Here is a 17,290-nt window from a genome sequence, read left to right on the forward strand (position 1 = left end):
ATATCTTATAGAACTAAGTGTTCTATGACACACACTTAGGGAGACACTGAATTAAAGAATGAGTAATATTTGAATACCAAAGGATAGTAAAAAGCAATGGACACTGCCTGGCCAGCATAGCTCAGTGGTTGAGCGTAGAACACTGGCTCCTCAAATTAGTCAATCTAATTTGAATCAGGTTCTAATTATATGACTTCAATTGTCAAATGGATTCTTCCCCCTAGAGTTTATTCATTCAGTGAACAAAATAAACCATTAAATTAACAGCTCTAACAAATAGCCAAATAAGCAGATTAGCAAATTTGGCAAAATTCAAAGAGGTTAAAATCTTAATTTCTTAAACATAAATATTTTCAATGGAAATAACCCAGTTCTTATGAGGCAAATTAAATCCTCTTTATCCATATGTTCCTGACATATTTTTATTTTGAACAAAATACACTGTCTCCTTTCTTGCCACTTGGAACACAAATAAAGCTTTAAACTAATATAACCACCTTTAATAATGACAGCAGAATAATTATGGTGCTGCTATAATATACCAGATAGACATGGTTATCCATTATATTGACCCTACCCTAGATGTTTTATGCTTTCATCTATGATATGGTTGGCTTGGGACACAAACATTTTCATTTTCATTAAAAAGTAAGAGTTGTAAAGATAGAATACATCAAATCTAGTAAAGTCGTAAGAGTTGCAAGAATAGGTAGATACTCTAGAATTCACATGCCTTGGAAGATAGGTTTTTAATAGTAAAAAAAAAAAAAAAAGAAAAGAAAATCTGTTTCTATAAGCTCAAACAAAAAAGATTCTTCCAAGACAAACAGACTGCTTCAAGTTAAGATTTTTTTTTGAGTTAGTGCCAATTTCTGCATGACCTATTTCCTTTAATAATTCTTAAAGAAGTCCTCTAAAGTGAGTGACTTGGTGCATAATAAGGCCTGCTCTCTGTCTGAAACTTTTAGAACAATGACTACATTTGTATGGCTTCTCCCCTGTATGAATTCTTAAATGGATAACAAGGCTTGGTCTCTGTCTAAAGCTTTTCCCACAATAATTACATTTAAAAGGTCTCTCTTCTGTGTGAGTTCTCTGGTGCAAAGTAAGAGCTGTCAGTCTACTAAAACTTTTCCCACAATTGTGACATCTATGAGGTTTTTCACCCGAATGAGTTTTCAGATGTCTTTTAAGACTTGATCCATGACAAAAGCTTTTCCCACACTCAAGGCATTTATAAGTCTCTTCTTCAGAATGGGTTCTCTGGTGCCCTATAAGGTGTGAGCGCCGAGTGAATCGCTTTTTACACACAGTACATTCATAGGGTCTCTCCCCTGTATGAAGTCGTTGGTGTCTATAAAGGTCTGAACTACGAAGGAATCTTTTTCCACATTCAGGGCATTTATGAGGTTCCTCTCCTGAATGAATTCTCTGGTGCCCTGTAAGTTGTGATTTCCGGGCAAAACATTTTCCGCACTGAGAACATCTGTGAGGTTTGTCTCCTGGACTCTTTTTCTTATGGGCTCTAGGGTTGAGAGGTTCTTCCAAGCTAGAGCTCTCAGGTTTCTCTCCTATAGAGGGATTCTGATGATCTACAAGTTTTGTCAAATCTGTCTGTAAATCCTCTGGGGGTTTTTCCCATTGATTTTCTAACTGTACATAGTCTTTTTGCAATATGGGACCATGGTTAGCATTCTCCTCTAAAGTAACAAGAAATGGGTACATATTTTCCAGTTTTTTCTGCTTTGAAGTATCTTCTTCATTTTCTATCCCGATCTCAAAACCTAGGAGAAGACAGAAACTCTAGATGTCACTGTGTCCCACAGAAAAAAGAACATGAAGAAAAATGAAGAGTTATAGTAAACCATCAGTAGAGATATAGAAATTACTAAATGGAAGCCAAAACTCTTTACCCTGATTAAGGATGATTTTTTCATTTCTTTCTTCTCTAGTATCAATGAATAATTACTTACCTATCTTGGATTCAAGTAATTGTTTAATTTCTTTGGAATCTTGTAGCTCCTTCACCCATGCTTCTTCTCTTTGCTCCAATGGAAAGCTCACATCAAGCTTTGGGATTGAATATCCTGGCCATTAGAAAGGTGAAAGCATAATTGTTTGTGTTACTAACGGTTTTTCCAGAGTTCAGGCTGATATCTTGGACATATAGCCACTTAATATCTATTTCTACCTTAATTACTATTATTTCACCAGAATCTTGTACAAGAGTCTTTTAAAAGAAGAAAACAGAAAGGAGAGAACATCCACTTTTGCTCAATTCAAAACTATTCTCCTCTAATGTATGGAAGGAGAGGGAATCAATTCTATGCTGAAATCACTGTCCTAAATTACTTCTGTATCTATGTTGGTATAGATTTAATTAGGTTAGAGTCAAAATATGAAGTACATCTTCATAAAGTTTTGGCATATTAAAACAGAAATGCTACTACTGAGTACCAAGTGAAGAGAGGTAAAAGTAGGAGTTATAAAACTGTTTACTGAAATAATTTCAGTTGAGATTTTCAAATTAAAATGGAAATTGAGCCCTAGCTGGTTTGGCTCAATGGATAGAGTATTGGCCTGCGGACTGAATGGTCCTGGGTTCGATTCCAGTCAAGGGCACACACCTTGGTTGCAGGCTCCACCCTGGCCTGAGGCCCTGGTCAGGGCTCGTGCAGGAGGCAACAGATAATGTGTTTCTCTCATATCGATATTTCTCTCTGTCTTTCCCTCTCTCTTAAAATCAACGGAAAAATATCCTTGGATAAGGATTAAAAACAAAAGGAAATTGAGTGGGTTGGCAAAAGCAGTTTTTGTTTCAACTGAAGTCTAGAAGTGGATTCTCTTGAAATTAACCCAAATATCTATCAAATAGTGTTTCTCATTGTCAATCGAAGAACAGGAGATGTTTCTATTATTGTTGCTCCCCTTACATCCTACCACCCTTCTCATTGAGAGACCCTGTAGTTCAAATTCTCTTTTCTACACCCCTTCTTTGCCTTCCTCAGCTCTGTCAAAGAATATTGGTGTGTAGTAACATGGTGTGCAGTACCATGTGGGTTGGAAACTGATGATTTGATATCTAAATGAAGAATGACCTTTACATATTAGCATTATTAAAATAACATTAGCAAGCTAGTTTGATGGAGATTTAAATTTTAGAGCATTATATCAAACAAGATTAAATGTTGTTTAATGATCCATATTAAACAACTCAATCAAAAGGCAGGGATTTAAAAATCCAACTATATGCTGTCTACAGGAGACAAACTTTAGATTCAAAGATACAAATAGAATGAAAGTAAAGAGATAAATTAGCAATTCCTCTTCTGGGTACTTATCTGAAGATTATAAAAACACTAATTTGAAAATATATAGGCATTCCTTACATTCAGTACAGTATTATTTACAATAGCCAAGATATGGAAAAAACTTAAGTGTCCATTGACAGATGAATGGATAAAGAAGTGTGTGTGTGTGTGTGTGTGTGTATTTCCATTTCATATATACCAACAGCTTCACTTTTTACTGACAGAGTATATTCCAAACTTTAATATAAAATAATTTGGCTTATTTCCATTAGTTTAAAATCTATTCTTCCACTCTGCCAACAAGCTGTTCTTTCCACTCAGCCTAAAATAGGAAGTGCTTCATGTAATACATCCATTATGTTTTCTCTTTTATAAAAAAGCAGCAAAAGTAGAATTAATGTTTAAATTATGGAATAGTGTTACATCATTTTAAAAAGCATAATATATTACTTTAATAGTGATGAAAAAAAGGTAGTTTCCTCTACTCCTAATTGGTATATTTTACTTTTTATTTATTTTTATTTTATTTTTAAAATATTTTTATTTATTTCAGAGAGGAAGGAAGAGGAAGAGAGAGATACATCAATGATGAGAGAGGAAGAGAGATAGAAACATCAATGATGAGAGGGAATCATTGATTGGCTGCCTTCTACACGTTGGACCGAGCCCACAAAGCAGGCATGTGCCCTTGACCAGAATCGAACCTAGGACCCTTGGGTCCGTAGATCGACGCTCTCTCCACTGAGCCAAACCAGCTAGGGCAATATTTTACTTTTTAAATTCTATCTTTCCCATGTTAAATATACTAGACTTTCCTGTGCTTTGGAAAGTATTAAAATCGAGAGCAGTAGCATTTCTCAGCATTTTGTGTGATCTTCCTACCTGGCACTGTTGCTAAGCAAATTAACATGGGGAATGGAAATGCATATGCAGAAAGATTTATCATTAGATATAATATTACTAGCTAATATTTGAAGATATAATGGCTGAAAAGTTCCCAGATTTGAAGACATGAATACAAACATTTAATCAGTTCAACAGACTCCAAGTAAGATGAACTTAGAGACTCACACCAAGCTATGTAATAATCAAACTCTGAAAAGTCAAAAACAGAATCTTGAAAGCAGCAGAGAGAAGAGACTCATTACATACAATGGAGCCTTAATAAGAAAATATGCAGAGAGCATGAGTGGCGCGGAGGGGTTGGGGGTTAATGGGGGAATGAGGACACATTTGTAATACCTTAACCAAATAAAGAAATGTTTTTTAAAAAAGAAAATATGCAGATTTATCGTCAGAAACTTTGCAGGTCAGAAAGCAGTGGGCTGACATATTCAGAGTACTAAAATAAACTGTCAACCAAGAATCATATCCTATATTTAACATAACTGTCCTTCAAAAGTGAAGGAGAAATTAAGGCATTCCCAGATAAACAAAAGCTGAGGATGTTCATTACCTCTAGACCTGATGTGAAAAAATGCTCAAGGGAGTCCTGCAGGATTAAATAAAAAGGACACTAGACAGTAACTTGAAGCCACATGAAGAAATAAATATCTCAATAAACGTAAATAGGTGGGCAATTATAAAATCTAGTATTATTGTAACAATGATTTATAATTCCACTTTTTGCTTTCTACATGATTTAAATGACTAATACATTTTTAAAAACACAATTATTAGTCTAAGTCTAGTATTATGGTACTTATTTGTAACTCACCATTTTATTTTCTATATAATTTAAGAGAATAATGCATTTAAAATAATTATTGGTTTGTTTTGGGGCACATATTCTATAAAGATGTAATTTTGTTACATCAACAACTGAAAAGAGTAGGGATGGAGCTGTAAAAAAGTGGAGTTTCTGGATGTTATGGTAATTAGGATGTTATAAATTCAAATTAGAGCATAACTTTAGGATGGTAAGTGTAATCTCCATGGAAACCACTTTGATTACAGATTAAAAGAAAACAGCCATACAATAAATGCAAAAATAAATGATAAAGGAATTTAAGCATTTTGATATAAAACAATCGACTAAACCAAAAGACAGTAATGTAGAAAATAAGGAACAAAAAAGCTATTAAGACATATAGAAAACAAATAGCAAAATGATAGAAGTTCCTCCCCACTGGTAATATACAGGGTATCCCAAAAAATTGTACACACACTTTTACATCTGACAGCTCAATTTAAAAAATAAAATGTATTTTAATAAATACTGCCTTTATAATTATTCAAAGTGTGTATATACATTTTGGGGGATACCTTATATATCGAGTATATAGACCATATGTTAGGCCACAAATTACTCTCAATTGATTTCACAAGATAGATATACCACAACAGGATGAAGTTAGAAAACAATAACAGAAAGAAAATGGGGAAATTGACAAATATGTGAAAAATAAATAACATAGTTTTAAACTACCCATGGATCAAAGAAGAAATCACAAGGGAAATTAGAAAATACTTAGAGATAAATGAAAATGAAAACACAACATATCCAAACTTATGGGGCACAATGAATGCAGTGCTAAGGGGGAAATTTATAGCTATACAGGATGGAGCAAAAACAGGTTTATAGTTCATATGGAAAATAATTCAAAAATTAGTAAATAATAATATAGGAATAAACTGTTTCATGAACTCAGAACTATAAACCTACTTTTGCCCCACTCTGTATATAAATACTTATATTAATAAACAAGGAAGACTCTAAAGCAACATAATTTTATAATTTATGGAACTAAGAAAAAAAAAACTAAACCCAAAGCTGGCAGAAAGAAGGAAACATTAATGACTGAGTAGAGATAAATAAAATAGAGACTAGAAAAATAACAAAAAAAATAAATGAAACGAAAAGCTGGTTTAAAAAAAAAATCAAAGTTGACAAACCTTTAGCTAAATGGACTAAGAAAAAAGAGAGAAGGCTCAAATTACTAAAATAAAAATGAAAGTAGGGGCATTAACAATGATTTTACATAACTAAAAAATTATAAGAGAGTACTATGAAAAATAGTATGTCAGCAAATTGGATAACCAAATGAAATGGACAAATTATTAGAAACACAAAACCTACCAAGACTAAATCATAAAGAAGCAAACATCTCAATAGACCTAGAATTTAGCAAGGAGATTTAATCTGTAATCGAAAATCTCCTGATGAAGAATAGCCCTGGACCTAATGACTTCTCTGGTGGATTCTATTAAATATTTAGAGGAGAACTAATACCAATGCTTCTCAAATTAAAAAAAAAAAGTCAGAGGCAGAAACACTTCCTAACTCATTCTGTGAGTCCAGCATTACCATGGTATCAAAGCTTGAAAAAGACACTATAAGAAAACTAAAAACAATATTCCTTATGAACACCGATGCAAAAATCCTGAATAAAATATTAGCAAATTGAATTCAGCAGTAAAGCCAATCATATATAGTATATTATATATATATTTTTTTTTTATTATTGATTTCAGAGAGGAAGGGAGAGGGAGAGGTAGAAACATCAATGAGAGGGAATCACTGATCAACTGCCTCCTGCATGCCCCACACTGGGGATAGAGCCTGCAACCTGAGCATGTGCCCTGACCAGGAATCAAACTGTGACTTCCTGGTTCATAGGTTGATGCTCAACCACTGGGCCATGCCCGGCCGTGCATGGCTCAGCAGCATATTTAAAGGATTATACAGATTTCCAGTCAGGATGACAACATAGGTAAATACGGAACTCAAATCCCCCCACAACCACATCATAATTATAACAACTACAGAACAACCATCAGTCAGAACTACCTAAAACCTAGCTGAATGGAAGTCTTATAACTAGGGATTTAAAGAAGCCACATCGAGACTGGTTGGTATGAGGGGAAGAAACAAGGAATGGGCTGCTCCCACACCCACGTGTGGCACTTTAAAACTGGGAGGGATATTTCAGCTGCAGAGGTCCTCCCTGAGGAGCAAGGGGTCTCAGCCCCACACCAGGCCTCCAAGCCTAGGGGTTCCAGACCGAGGCAAAGGAGACCCCATAACTTCTGGCTGTAAAAACAAGTGGAGATTGTGGCTGAGATAGAGGGATGATGGAGTCCCAGGCAGTTCCTCCTAAGGGGTCTACACACAGATTTACTGGGACTCACCCCCCCACCCCCAAAGCAGCATCTTGAATGGAAATAGGGGTATACTGGGAGGAAATGAAATGTCTGGTTTGGGGGCAGCTTTCTGTCAGACAGAAGTGTTGGAAAAGGCCATTGCCCCTTTTCTTTTTTTGTTAATCTTCCCCTGAGGATATGTTTTCAATTGATTTTCAGAGAGAGTGGAAGGGAAGGAGGGCAAGGGGGGTAGGGGTAGAGGGGGAGAGAGAGAGAAACATCAATGTGAGAGACACATCAATTGGTTGTCTCCTGCACCTGACCTTTAAATCTGTAGTTATCATGTCAGAAATGAAGGATACACTACCTGAAAGGAAGAATAATTTACAGGGAGTCAACAGTAGAGTAGATGAAGCCAAGAATCAAATCAGTGATTTGGAATAGAAGGAAGCAAAAAACACCCAATCAGAACAGCAAGGGAAAAAAAGAATCCAAAAAAAATGAAGATAGTGTAAAGAGCCTCTGGGACAACTTCAAGGTATAGACATTTGCATCATGGGGGTGCCGGAAGGAGAAGAGAGAGAGCAAGAAATTGAAAACCTATTTGAAAGAATAATGACAGAAAACTTTCCTAATCTGGTGAAGGAAATAGATATACATGCCCAGTAAGCACAGAGAGTCAGAAACAAGATGAACCCAAGGAGGCCCACACCAAGACACATCATACTTAAAATGCAAAAGGTTAAAGACAAAGAGAAATTCTTAAAAGCAGCAAGATAAAAGCAATTAGTTACCTACAAGGGAGCTCCCATAAAACTGTCAGCTGATTTATCAACAGAAACTTTGCAGGCTAGAAGCGATTGGCAAGAAATATTCAGTGATGAAAAGCAAGGACCTACAACCAAGATTACTTGGAAAGCTATCACTTAGAATCAAAGGACATAGATAGAGCTTTCCAGACAAGAAAAAGCTAAAGTTCATCACCACCAAACCAGTATTACATGAAATGTTAAAGGGTCTTCTTTAAAAAGAAGAATTTTTAAAAAGATCAAAATATGAACAATAAAATAGCAATAAATACATATCTATCAACAACCTAATCTAAAAAATAAACAAAATGAATAAACAGAACAGAAATAGGTTCATAGATACAGAGAACATTTTGATGGTTGCCAGATGGGAGGGAGGCTGAGAAGATAGGTGAAAAAGGTGAAGGGATTAAGAAGTACAAATTGGTTGTTACAGAATAGTCACTGTGATGTACAGCATAGGGAATATAGTCAATATTATAAAATTATTATGTTAGATAGGTATGAGATTTATCAGGATGAACACTTGCTAAGTTATATAATGTTCTGAAACTAATATAATATTGTATGTCAACTATAATAAAAAATAAAAAATGATCATACACCATGACCAAATTATATTTGTTTTTGGAATATAAAGATGTTTCAACATATGAAAATCAATCAGTGTAATGCACCACATTAACATAATGAAAAAAACCCGCATGATCATCTCTACTGATGCAGAAAAATCATTAAACAAAATTCAACACCTTTAATGATAAAAACATTCAACAAAATAGGAACAGAAGTACATTACCTCCACATAATAAAAGGCATATATGAAAAACACACAGAGAACATCATACTCAATTGTGAAAGACTGAAAGCTTTTTCTTTAAGGTTAGGAAGAAGGTATGGATGCCCACTTTGGCCACTTCTATTAAACTCAGTACTGGAAGTCGTAGGAAGAGCAATTAGGCAAGAAAAAGAAGTAAAAGGCACTCAAAATGTAAAGGAAGAAGTAAAATAATCTCTATTAGTAGATTATATGATCTAATGGAAATCCTAAAGATTCTATTTAAAAACTATTCTAATGAATTCAGCAACATAACAGGATACAAAATAAATATGCAAAAATTAGTTCCATTGCTATAAACTAACAATGAACAATTCTGGAAATTATGAAAACAATTCAATTTATAACAGCACCAAAAAGAATAAAACAGGAACTAATTTAAACAAGTAGATGAAAAATGTACAATGAAAATTATAAAACAATGGTAAAAGAAATTAAAGAAGACATAAATGGAAATACATTCCACATTCATGGATCATAAGATTTAATATTGTTAAGATGTTAACACTATCCAAAATGGTCTATAGGGTCAATGTAATCTGTCAAAACCCAAGTGACTTTTTTTGCAGAAAAAGAAAAACCCATTTTAAAATTCATATGGAACCTCCAGGGACCTCAAATAGACAAAACACTATTGAAAAGAAAGAACAAAATTAGAGGATTGACATTTCCTGATTTCAAAAATTTACTACAAAGTTACAGTAATCAAAACAGTTTGGTACTGACATAAAGTTAGACATACAGACAAATGTAATAGAATAGAGAGCCCAGAAGGAAACCATCAAATATATGGTCAAATAACTTTTAACAAAGATACCAAGATCATTAAATGGAGAAAAGACAATCTTTCCAAGAAATGGTGCTGGAAAACTGAATATGCGCACACACACACACACACACAAATAAAGTTGGACTTTTACTTAACACCATATGCAAAAAATTAGCTCAATATGGATCAAAAACCTAAAAGTAAGGCCTTAGAAGAACATAAGGCAAAAGTTTAATGGCATTTCATTTGGCAATGTTTTCTTGGATATGACAAGAAAAGCATAGGCAATAAAAGAAAAAGTAGACATAGTACTTCATGAAAAATTTAAACATCTGTTCATCTAAAGACAGTGTCAACAGAGTAAAAAAGCCCACAAAATGCAAAAAGTATTTACAAATCATATATTTGATAAGGGATTAATACCCATAATATGAAGAACTTTAAAATTCAACAAAGAGATCTTGAGTTCTTTGGAAACGTATACTGTACACCCAAAGACCCAGCATCCAGAGATCGGCTGCTAACCCGGAGACACCGGATCTGGGACAGCGCGACTACGTGGAGTCCTGCTTCTCATGGAAAGCAGAACCAAGCAACAGCAGCCTCCTGATCACCACACCCTACTCAACATCTAGATATGTCAGTGAGATCAAACATGGGTAGACAAAGAAACCCCCAAAGGAAAGAAAAGGAGGACTCGTCAGAAAAGCAGCTAAGTGATACAGAGGCATTCAACATGACAGAAAAAGAATTCAGAATAAGGGTCCTAGAGTGCATAAACCTGATGGAGGCAAAAATCAACAACTAAAATTCAACAAAGAAAGCCAAACAACCCAATTAAAAAATGTGCAAAGGACTGAATAGACATTCTTAAGCAAAAAACAAAAACAAAAAAACACCCCAAAAACTCACAGACACAGACAACAGTATGGTGATTACCAGAAGGAAAGGGGGACGGGGAGAGTAGAATAGGGTAAAGGGCAGATAAATGGTGATGGAAGGAGACTTGACTTTGGGTTGTGCACACAATACAATGTAAAGATGATGTCATAATTTTATTAACCAATGTCACACCAATAAACTCAATAAAAATATAAAACAACAAAAACTAAAGAAAGTGTGTTCATCCAGACTGGTAAAAAAAAAAAAAAGATATATCCATGGTCAAAAATCACATGAAAAGATGTTCAATGTCACCAATCATTTAGAAAATGCAAATCAAAAATATAATTAGTCCTGGCCATGTGGTTCAGTTGGTTGGAGCATTGTCCCATACACTAAAAGGTTGTGGGTTGCCCCAGCTGGTTTGGCTAGGTGGATAGAGCATCGGCCTGTGGACTGAAGGGTCCCAGATTCTATTTCGGTCAAGGGCACATGCCTGGCTTGCGGGCTCAATCCCCAGTGTGGGACATGCAGGAGGCAGCCAATCAATGATTCTCTCTCATCATTGATGTTTCTATCTCTCTCTCCCTCTCCCTACCTCTCTAAAATCAACAAAAATATATTTAAAAAAATTTTTTTTCAAAATAAAAGGTTGTGGGTTCGATTTCCAGATAGGGCACATACGTAGGTTGTGAGTTTGATACCCGGTCAGGGCGTGTAAGGAAGGCAACTGATAGACGTTTCTCACATCAATGTTTCTCTCTTTCTCCCTTTCTCTCTCTAAAAGTCAATAAAAACAAACAAACATATGCTTGGGTGAGCATTAAAAAAACCCCACAAAACTACAATGAGATACCACCTGACACCCATAGGAATGCTACTATAAAAAAAACAAAAAAACCCAAAAAACAACAACCAACAACCAGAAAATAACAAGTGTTAGCAAGAATGTGGAGAAATTGAAAAGCTTGTGCATTGCTAGTGGGAATGTAAAATGGTACATCCATTGTGGAAAACAGTATGATGGTTCCTCAAAAGTTTAAAAATAGAATAACCATATGATCAAGCAATTCCACTTCTGGTTATATACCCAAAAGAAGTAAAGGCAGGGTCTCAAAGAGATTTATACCCCTACTCAGGGAAGCATTACTCATGACAGCTAAAACACAGAAGCAACCCAATATACATTTAAGAAAATATGGATATATTAAATACAATATATATACACAATGGAATATTATTCAACTTTTAAAAGAATAGAAATTCTGACATATACTACAACATGAATGAACCTTGAGGACATCACACTAAGTGAAATGAGCCAGTCTCTAAAAGACAAATACTATATGATTCCATTTATATGAGGTACATAGAGTAGTCAAATTCATAGAGACAAAAATTTAAATGGTCGTTCAGGGATTGGGGGAGGTGGAAATGAGAAGTTATTGTGTAAATGGGTACAAAGTTTAAGTTTTACAAGATGAAAATAGTTGTAGACATGGGTAATGGTGATGTTTTCACAACATTATAAATATATTCATTACCACTGAAGTGTACGTGCAAAAATGGGTAAGAAGTTAATATATGATTATGTTTATTGCACTAAAAAAAGTGAAAAATAAACTTCTTGAATCCTGATCAATCTAAAGTGTTTTGTGGCTGGCTATTCCCAGAGAGACGTTTCCACACTTACTCTTTATCCATTTCCATCCCTTATTCCGTGTTTCTAACCAAACTAAACCCTGGATAGCTCCTGAGTTCTCAAAAAGAAATCAAGGAAAGAAAATAAAATCTTTGGCTTACCAGGGTCCAGAAAGGACTGGCCTTCCCCAGCAGCACCGTAGCTCAGCTCCTGTGGGATCCACGCATCTGCGACCGGGGCCTCGGGGACAGGTCCCATTGCTTGGAGTGGGGGTACTTCCACATGGATGTTTGGTGGTATGTCTGCCATTCCAACTGCTGCTAGGTCTTCCAAGAGTATTTCCTGCCTATCAATCTGGGGAAAATGCCAGAACCCATCACTCTAATATCTAGACCATCAGTGCCCAGGAGCAATATAATGCAAGCCAACAAAGTCATTTTAAATTTTCCAGTGGTCATATGAAAAAAATAAAAGAAATAATAATATAATAATATGCATTAACAAAATATACATATATAAAATAACACAATTTCATAATGTAATCAGTATGAATTATTAATAATATATTTCACCTACTTTATTTTTCACCTTAAGTCTTCTGAAAGTGGTGTGCATTTTATACTTACAGCATATCCCAATTTGGACTAGCCAAATTTCTAGTGCTCAAGAACCACCTTTGGCTGGTGCCTATCATACTGGCAATGCAGGATTAGACTGCACGAAGACAAAATTTCATGTGGTAAGCCAAACAAGGAGACACAGAAAGGAAGGGAAACTATAAACAATTCTATCCTAGGGTCAGGAAACTTTGGAAGAATCGTGTTCATGCAGGCTAACTACAGAATCCCATCAACACACAAGACTCCAGTGCCACTAATGCCTAACTAGAAGCACTTTCTCCCTTCTCCAAAGACGCTGCCGTGTTCAGCTATAGCAGTGATGGCGAACCTATGAGGTGACACGCGAACTCATTTTTTTGGCTGATTTTTCTTTGTTAAATGGAATTTAAATATATCATATAAATATCAAAAATATAAATCTTTGTTTTGCTATGGTTGCAAATATCAAAAAATTTCTATATGTGACATGGCACCAGAGTTAAGTTAGGGTTTTTCAAATGCTGACACGCCGAGCTCAAAAGGTTCCCCATCACTGAGCTATAGCAAGCCCCAAACAGGTTTTACTAGGTGGTTCTGAAAGAGGGTAGGGCCAGCACCCCCAGGAGATATTTTAGATATTGTAGTAGGTGGTGGCTATCAGAATTTAGTGGGCAGAGGTGGGAGTATAGATAATGCCAGGTAGCACAGTTAGAGTGTTGTCCCAATACACCAAGGTTGCGGGTTTGATGCCTGGTCAAGGCACATATAGGAATCAACACAATAGCCCTAGCTGGTTTGGCTCAGTATATAGAGCATTGGCCTGTGGAATGAAGGGTCCTGGGTTTGATTCCAGTCAAGGGCACATGCCCACGTTGCAGGCTCAATCCCCAATAAGGGGGCATGTAGGAGGCAGCCGATCCACGGTTCTCTCTCATCATTGATGTTAGTGGGCAGAGATGGGAGTATAGATAATGCACACTGTGCAGAATTGTTCCAGGTCCTTACCAACATTGGAGTGCCCCCCTCAAATATTCATATATGTAAAAAGAACCTGTCAAGAACCTCACCTTAATGGTCATATAATCACAAAATATTTTTGCAAATTTTAGCTTGACTTAACTTTTCTAGGAAAGCAATAATTTGAAAATCAAAGAAATACTATACTAATTGTTCAGATTCACCAAAGTCATTTGTCACTTTGGAAAATCACATGACCAGCAGCAACACCATTCATAGTGTTTGAGTTATATTGGTCTGAATTTCTGCTTGTTGCCTTCACAGCGAATCTGTGCAGTGAGGCAAGCATCTGACTTCATGAGATTTTCTGGTACGCTCAAGCCCAGACATGTGAATGCTGAAATGTCCATTAGTTTATAAGACACTATGTTCCTTTTCTTTTATATTACTTCTAAACCCTACTTGACTTATGGTTGACAGACCTTTTTGGAAAGAACCAGATAGTAAATATTTTAGGCTTTCTGGGTTGTGTTGGTCTGTTGCCTATTCTTTTTAAAAAAAACAACACTTTAAAAAAGTAATAACCATTATTAGCTCATGGGCTGTATAAAAACAGGTCTTGGATTGTTTTTGGCTCATAAACCACAGAGCACTTATTGTATGATGGTTTTGATTTTGTGTATATAAGTAGATTACACTATCTATAGGACAGTAAAAGAGGCACAACCAAATATTTAAGGAGTTTGGTTTAACAGTTGAGAATCACTGACCCATTTGCTGATTCCAACAAAAGGAAAATATAAAAATCACTGCAGGGAGGTCCTAGGACAAAAAGACAAAATGGCTGATCTAGTACCAGATGTGTCTGCTACTTCTTTTAGTATAATTACCCAGATCCCAAACTCTTTTCTTACCTGTGGCTCTGGTATCTCAAGTTCTCTCTGTAAGTCTTCTATCAGTGACACAACTCTTTCTCTATTATCTGGGCAATGTTCCCTCACCCAGGTCTCTATCTCTGTGGGCAAAATTGTTAGGAATTGCTCCAACACTAGAAGCTCCAGGATTTGCTCCTTAGAACGCAGCTTTGGCTTCAGCCATTGACAGCAAAGCTCCCAAAGTTTGTTGAAAGCTTCATGAGGCCCGGCTGCTTCTTTGTACTGGAACTGCCTAAAGCGCTGACGGAAGACTTCAGAGTCAGTATCATACTCTTGAAACACTGAGCCCTGATTCAATGAGGCCTGGATTGCACAACCCAGGGCAACAGCCATTGCCCACTTCCTGCAGTGTCCAATTTATCTGGGCCTAAAGTCTCAGACTCCAATTTGTTTCTTTGTATATTTCTTGAGTGGAGGATCTAAAGCTGAGGAAAGGTCAAATGAGAAAGGAGAAAGAGCAGTGGTTAACAGGGCATTCTTATCTCCCTTAATTGCTTGCTTTTCAGCAAAGCTCTAAAGTAGCAGACTGTAATAGTTTCATTGGTTTTGAAAATCTGATGAAAGCAATGGACTCACTTCCTAGAAAAATACACATAACACTTCAAATTCTGCATCCAGTTTCAAAAAGTTCACTAAAACTTCAAGACCATCCATGGGCCCTCTAGAATTGTTCTGTCCAATGTGGTAGACTATAGTCTCATGTGGCAGTTTAAGTTTAAATTATTTAAATATAAAAATTCAATTTCCTATTCATATTATTCACATTTCAAATGCTTAGTAGACACTGTTGCAGGAAGTTCTATTGAACAGCTCTTTTCTAGAATTCCTGGACCCAGAGCTAAGAATCTCTTCCCTTAAATTAACCCCTATATATCTGGTGGCCTATATCTCCACTCATAGTCTAATAACAATTTTCTTGTGTTTCTGAATATAAGTAAGCCGAAGAAGAAATACGAGGGAGCAGTACTTACAATAGAGGTGAGTAAACCTGAAAGTTCACCTAGCTTTGAGTAACCCTCAGTCACCTTCAATTACCGGCATCTTAGGGAGAGCCATGCCTTGCAAAGGCAGCAACTCATCAATCCCTCATTCTTCTCCACTTCAGGTATGTGTAGTTCAGCCAACATCACCATGAACCACATCATGCAATGCATTCCAAGTGGCTTTCTCATGCGAAAAATACACTACACAGGGCAGGCCATCAGGAAATCTGGTCTGCATTAATAATGAAGGACAGTTATGTTCAACATGCTAAGTGCCAGGTGCTGTTCCAACCCGTGTGTGTGTGTGTGTGTGTGTGTGTGTGTGTGTGTGTGTATGAATTCATTTAGTTCTCACCCAATGTTAGGAGGTGGGTACTAGTATTATGTCCTGAATACAGATGTGGGCACTGAGGTTTGAGGCTTCGGAGAACTGAATAACATGTCCCAGCACCCATAGCAAATGCCAGAGAGAAATGGTGATGAGGTTAGAAACTATAGACTCCTGCAATACTCATGTCTAAAAACATCCAAATGTCCTTAGTGCAATCTCCAAGGTCACATAGGTGGTAACATACATGTCTCCAAAGGTGTGAAGACTGGTACCTGCCCGTGTGCTATGGGTCCTCTCTGAATTTACCCACAGCTCACATACCTGTCTTCTTTCCTGGACGCGATCAAGGGGAAAACAAAAAAACAAACAAAACCCCGAATCTGTTCCTGCCTGGTCATTCAAAAGCTTCACTCTGTTCCCATTTCATCCCTGGGCTAGTTTCTTAAATGACACCCAGCGCCTCTTTGTAGCATCCTCTTCATAAAATTGCTTTTGAGGGATCCAACTGGATGGAAAGGGAACAGCAATATGCCCGGCCCAGAGACTGCTCTGCTCGCGAGAACTCGTTGCTAGAAAGCTTCTACTCCCCCGTGTAGGTACCTAAGGGTCGCTGGAGGGCATCCAGGAACCCTGAAGGTTTAGTCTGGGGACCCACCTTTCGTGTACTCCAGCCTCACAGCTAGGCAGCTCTTCCCTTACTGACCCAAACCTTACCCCACGTCTCCCACGATTGACCCTCCGCGTTTCCTCCCATCTGCCCTTCCGGATGAAAACTCCACTTCCCCTCGGGGCTAATGGCTTCTCTCCAAACCGTCCGGAATGAGCCCGCGCTCACCGGGCCGTGGATAGAGAGGTGTGCGGAAAGAGGCACTGGGAGTCGTGAAAAGAGGGCACTAGGGGAAATGATAGGAGGACAAATCCCTAAATGTCTAAAAGCCGGTTTAAAATCGAATGCTGGTGGCAAGGGCGCGGCCCCAGCGCTCTTCCAGGCGTAGATGTCTCGCTTCCTGGAGGGGCGACGCCAGCCTCAGAGGACCCCCGGGAAGGCCCGGCCGGGTTTCAAGGAACGGCACCGGGGACCCAGGCGGGACAGGGACCCGCCACCAGGTCAGGCCTGGAGGCTGCAAATATTTGTAGCCCAAAGGGAAAGG

The 17,290-nt window shown here is 37.1% G+C and overlaps 1 protein-coding gene across 1 annotated transcript in view; it reads right to left on the reverse strand.

The window, feature by feature from the left end:
• Positions 1-145: 145 nt before the first annotated feature.
• The window catches only part of ZNF449 (zinc finger protein 449), a 17,271-nt gene continuing 126 nt past the window's right edge, over positions 146-17,290 (reverse strand). The window contains exons 2-5 of the mRNA XM_006770915.2: positions 14,805-15,250; positions 12,496-12,688; positions 1,974-2,087; positions 146-1,784 (exon numbers count right to left, since the gene is read on the reverse strand). Coding sequence (XP_006770978.1) covers positions 901-1,784; positions 1,974-2,087; positions 12,496-12,688; positions 14,805-15,158 — 1,545 coding nt within the window. The 5' untranslated portion in view covers positions 15,159-15,250 and the 3' untranslated portion in view covers positions 146-900. The remainder of the gene's footprint in view (positions 1,785-1,973; positions 2,088-12,495; positions 12,689-14,804; positions 15,251-17,290) is intronic.

This window comes from Myotis davidii, unplaced genomic scaffold, assembly GCF_000327345.1.
Source record: "Myotis davidii unplaced genomic scaffold, ASM32734v1 scaffold1465, whole genome shotgun sequence".
Classification (NCBI taxonomy): domain Eukaryota; kingdom Metazoa; phylum Chordata; class Mammalia; order Chiroptera; family Vespertilionidae; genus Myotis; species Myotis davidii.